Here is a 5,955-nt window from a genome sequence, read left to right as displayed (position 1 = left end):
ACAAGATGATGGTAAGTAATATTGGGAATACCCATGCCCATACATCCATAACAATGTTGACCTTTAAGTCCAATATATTCCATTGCATATGGATCTTTTAATAACACTTTCATAAACCCACACCAAAATGATCCATATCCTTTGCTTACAAGTGCAAGCTCTAATTCTGCAAGCATGATTGTTGCATCATCATTAGCAAATTCTTTGTGTTGATCATCAGCATATGCAATGATCATGTGAGGTGCATCTCTTCCAATAATATCAACTTTAGCTTGATATGCACAAACTGGTCTAAAAATTGCAGGAGTTGTTTCAAGGTTAGCAGCACGACTAGCAAGATGAGTAAGAACCTCAGTTAATTTTGGTCTATTGATAACCATAAATTTGATTGGTCGATAATTACAAGCAGATGGTGCAAATTTAATAAGGTTAATCATTTCTTTTAATTCTTCGTTTGGAATTGCTCCTTTCCATTTTCTTACAGAACGTCTTGTTTTAATTGCTCCAATAACTGAAGTATGTTCATCTGGTAATGGTTCACATTTTTGTTCAAAAAGTGAAATTGCACCAGCTTTACAAATAGACTGGCAATGTCCACAACTCATACAATTTGGAGATTGTTTCTCATCAACAAGTGCTTTACCACCTTCAACCTTTAATACCCTACAAGGACATTCTTTTGTGCACATTCCACATCCAATACATACATCAGTGTTAATAGTGAGATTAGCCATTACTATATAAAACTCAGTATTTTTTCTTAAAAATTCTTTTCTTGATAACGTTTTATATTATTATATTATACTATTATTATATTATTATTCTCTAATTTTTATTTTTCATAACAAATTACATTTGTTATATTATTTAATTTCTGATGATGAAAATAACTAAAACATAATACTTGAGTTGTGACTTACAGATTTTTTAATCTTATACTTTTTTAATTCCTCTCTTTTTTCTATTTTATCTAAACCTAAAGTAAATTACCAAATACTAACTTCACATTTCATAGAAAAGAAACACAAAGTGATAGAGTAAATAGTTCATTTCTATCAATTACACATATTAGTTATCAATAAGCATATGATAACATCGAATACTCATGATGTCTGTCATTAAAAATTTCAATGCTATTCCAAATCTTTCTAATTTTTCATCTGGATAAATACTCACTTTCTGAATTTCTTCTTCTTCAATGGAAAATGGTAATTTAAATTTGTTTTTTGTTTCTATTGAAAGATGTTTTCCCATGTCATTTACTAAAGTTAGTATATTTTTTAATCCTTTCTCTAGTTTTCTTTTTTCTTCTTTCTGAGTTGTAAAATCACTACATCGAATAATTTCATGTTTGTTAATTAATGTTATTGCTTCTGCTGTTCGTTCAATCGCAAATTGATTAGAATGATAATCGATCATTTCTGCTATTTTATTGATTTCTAACAATATATATGAAAATCCAATTTTGATGTTTTTGTTATCTTTCTATTTTATGAATTTTCTCTTCATTTTTATTTCTTGAAAATGATTACAAACTCTTCTGAATGATTCTATTACATTAATCCCATTGATTATAGGTCCATTTTTATCATACTCAGTGTTGAAAACATTTCTCCAACAATCAACTTCTTCAACACAATATGGTTTATTTTGTTCAAACACTTCTTTAATGTCTTGTGTTTCTTTGTTCATTTCATTCATCACCATGAAATGTTTTCTTATAACTTCTTTTTCTATTTCTTTCATTTGTGTAATTCCTCTCTTCTTTTCTTCTAATGTCTTTTGTTCTTCTGTTAATTCATTGACTTCTTTTTCAAGTTTTTTAACAACTTCTTCCTCTTTCTTTATTTTTTGTTCAATTTCTTCCTCATTTTTTTCAAGTACCTCAATCAATTTCTGTGAGTATTGACTACTTTCATTCAAACACCGATAATATTGTTCATTGTCAATTAATTCTTTCATTAAACACTCACAACAAATTGGGTATTTCCCATTAATAGGGTGATTACAAACCCCACATTCAATCAACACTTGGTGATTCTCGGTTTCGCTCATTTTTCAAATTGAAGAACTGGAAATTTATCATCTCAATATCATATAAATAGAAAAGATAAAAATAGAAGAAGCTTAATTCATCTCAACAACATACAGACAAGTTGTATGTGGGTAATACAAGTTGATCTAACAATTAATTTCATAAGAAAAAAAAACAAGAAATGAAAAACAAACTGAAAGGAGATTTTCTTGAATGAGTTGATAAATGATTGAAAAAAGAATTTTAATTGATAAACGATTTTCAAGAATTGATGATTTAAAGAATGTAATGGTTTGTTTGAATGATGGATAATGAATGATGTTATATTGAGTAAGAAGATCATTTAATACTATTCTACAAAATGGAGTCATTCTTTCATCTATCAATTCTTTCCAATAATCAAGCTATTTGATAAGACTGTTTTCAATAATTAAATAAAAACAAACAATTTTAAGATAAGTGAATACTTTGAATACAGAGTCAGGAAGTAATGAAGAAGAAAGAAAAGAAGGAAATAAGTCAGGAAAATTACGTGATAAAGAAATAAAATGAAAATAAAGAAGTTCATTTCCAAGAAGAGATTCAGACATTAATACTCTTTCTATCACTTTATTTACTGGGAGATTTAATAAGTCTTCATTTTGTTTAACACCAATTAATAAAAAGAGTTGAGCAACAAATTCTCTCTGAACAGGAAAAGGAAGGGAATGAAGAGATTGAATAAAAACATAATTCCTTTCTTTAATAAGGTCAATATAATCATGAGAAAGATAAACATCAGACAAGAATGATTGAGTTGGTTGTAATTCCATTAACAATTAGATGACATGTTCTTCATTATTTATTTCACTTTCTTTTCATTTCAAACAAATCTCAGCATGAAAATTAAAAAAGAAAAGACAAAGTTAGAAAAGAAGATTAGGAGAAAAGATAAGAAAAAGAGAAAAGAGAGATAAAAATCAGAATAGCAGATTAAATTACTAACAAGATTTGATTCACATAAAACACATAGCTTAATAACATATTTATTATAAGAAATTATTTGAACGATATATCAGATTAATTAATGGATATTTAGCAGATCTCCGAAAACACAGAAGATATAATGCTGATGATAATCTTGTTGATTCAGCATTATCTAAGTTAAAAGCATCACAACCAAATGTATTCAATTATTTCTTGAGTGTTTCTAAACAACAAATTGGCAAAATAAGAATTAGTTTTATTCCAGGAACAAAAACAGTTTCAAGTCAATTTGTTAGATTAGGAGAGGATGGGTTTAAATGGAATGGAAAGACATTTAATACTACCGATAAGTTAGTTGAAGAATTTAAAACAGAAGTAACTAAAATTCTACAGAAAAAACAATAAGTCTAAATCAATTATTTTAATTTTTAAATATTTTTCTTAAGAAGCATCTAAAGAAAGAAAATAATAAACAAGAAATGATTGAGAGAATAATTTAATAATTTTAGAAATAAAAATGAAAGAAATAAAATTAAAAAAATCATTCAATAGTATTTTATTCAACAAAAGATGGATAATATTATTAATGTATTTCATTCATGATATGACATTTATCTTCAACTGATTCAATAAGATTTATGGAATAGAAATTAAATAATAGAATATAATATTGGTTCAATAAAATTGATTAACATAATGAAATATCATTAGAGATAGAAAGATACTATAACTTCAATAAGTACTAATAAAGATAAATTCAATAATTTATAGTAATTTACTACATCAATATGTTTTATTGGAAAAAGAATGAAATAAAGAAAATAAAGAAAGGAAGAAGAATATCAAGAAATAATAATATTTTTGTCAATGAGATAAGAAAAACTAATAAAACTAAAATATTATTTGAAATAAAATTATTAAATTAATTAAAAAATATTTATTAATCGTATTTAAATTATTTCATTCTAATTTAATAAAAATTATTATTTTATTATTTATAATAATATTAAATATTATCCTTTTTAACTAAAATTTTATTTGTTCTATTTTTATATTTTGAATATTTATCATTAGAATGATATTAAATAATAATGAATAAATAAACCATCAATAATTTATTTCTTTTGACTTGTAATAAAATAAATATAAAAGATTAATAAGAGCAATAAGAGAAAGTTGAATTTACCTCATTTCAAATAATAAATTTATATTGTAATAGTGTATTTACTATTTATACTGACTGTATTAACACTAAATATCTTTTCTTTATCAAATGAAATATTATTATAAATGATATTGAGAAACAGAATGAACTATTTTAACAGATATAAATTTACAATAAATATTATAATTAGTAATAATAAAGATAGCAATATGTATTATCAAATTAAATCTTTTCATTGATACTACTTTAAACCATTTGCATTGAAAGAATATGGTAAAGTCAAATCATATATGATTAACAAGAACGAATTATAACGTCGCTGTTTTATTTAAATAGAAATATTAATTATTATTACTGATAATGAATAAAATAAATATTTAGAATGATAAAAGAATAGTGAAAAAGAATAGCGTTCTGAATAATGGTAAAAGACATAATTATTATGAAATATTTAATAAAATATTGCAATTAATTGATGTGAATATAAAATGGAAATATAAATTAAACAACACAATCAATAGAATGAATGAAATAACATCAAATAAATAAAATGATGTAGAAAAATCAATATTATTTTTTATTTAATTTATGAATTTTATTTCAAATAATAGTTGTATTTCATTGTTGTTTTAAATAGAGTATGTTTAATAAATAATTAAATTTCAAAGAGTTAGTTAATTTAAATAATTTATCAGAAATAATATTTCTAATGAAAGAAATGTTTTGATTATTTTATTCTTTTTAAAAGTAGTGTTTGTTATTGCATAATTATTATCTATGAAACATCTAATTAAAATATTAGAGTTGAATGAAAATCATTAATTTAATTCATTTATATTTTATTATTCAACTGTTTTATTTGATGAAACATTTCATTAAACAATAAAATAAAAGAATACTGATTATAATGAAAATGTAATATAAACAAAACCAGAAATGATAGTGTTGATGACTAAAATCAAATTTCATTAATTATTCACATGCATTGAATTATTACATTTATTTTTGTATTAATAATCTATTTTATTCATATTAATTATTAAAAGTCTTGTTAAAACATTTATGTAGTATTATGAATAATAAACAGTTAGATGAATGAAAAATACTTATATTCTTTGTGTAATAATAAGAAATTTGATGATGTAAAATAACAAAATACATTAATACAACATCAAGACAGTACAAAAGATTATTATAAATCCAATAATATCATAGTTATGACAATGTAATGAAAAATTGATGTGATAATAATGATATTAAAGTAAAAGATTTTGAATGAGAAATTAATTAAAGAAATAAAAATAACAAATTATTACCAAAGGAGATAAACTTACATAAAAAACATTATTTAACGATTATTATACAATAAATAGTGTGTAATTACTTATAAATACTTGTTATTCAAATTATATTTGATGGGGATTAATCAATTAGCTTAATCATATGAATGTCATTAAAAGTATATTTTATTCATTTCATTATTTAATATTCTGACAAGTCAAATGAAACATTGTTCATTTACTATAATTCATTTACAAACAAACAAATATTAATGGAATTATAACAACAAAAATAAACAGAATAAAAATAAGAGAATTATGAACATTCATTGCAATTCAAATGAAAACAAATAACATACACTACATTTTATTTTTATTTTGAAGAAGTGAAAGAAATAATTCACAAATGATAAGAAAAGAGTTGATAAGAGAAACCAAACAAATGAAATTAACATAAGATGTTTTTCTTATCAGCTAAAACATGACAGTGATAATTAAATAAATAATAT

General features: G+C 23.0%; 2 protein-coding genes across 2 annotated transcripts; both read right to left on the bottom strand.

Moving 5' to 3' along the window:
- EHI_154450 (uncharacterized protein) lies at positions 1 to 734 on the bottom strand (the record flags this gene model as incomplete). The annotated part of the gene is made up of 1 exon (XM_001914337.1): positions 1 to 734. A coding segment is annotated over one exon (734 nt), but the record flags the coding sequence as incomplete, so codon positions are not given.
- A 334-nt stretch (positions 735 to 1,068) lies between these two features.
- EHI_154440 (uncharacterized protein) lies at positions 1,069 to 2,847 on the bottom strand (the record flags this gene model as incomplete). The annotated part of the gene is made up of 4 exons (XM_642919.1): positions 1,069 to 1,485; positions 1,537 to 2,040; positions 2,230 to 2,439; positions 2,512 to 2,847. 4 exons carry the CDS (start codon positions 2,845 to 2,847, stop codon positions 1,069 to 1,071), a joined length of 1,467 nt encoding a protein of 488 aa, XP_648011.1.
- Positions 2,848 to 5,955: the final 3,108 nt, after the last annotated feature.

Source organism: Entamoeba histolytica, genomic scaffold, assembly GCF_000208925.1.
Source record: "Entamoeba histolytica HM-1:IMSS scf_1104750518601 genomic scaffold, whole genome shotgun sequence".
Taxonomy (NCBI): Eukaryota; Evosea; order Mastigamoebida; family Endamoebidae; genus Entamoeba; species Entamoeba histolytica.
Note: the sequence above shows the minus strand (reverse complement) of the source record. Positions and strands in the feature narration are given on the sequence as shown.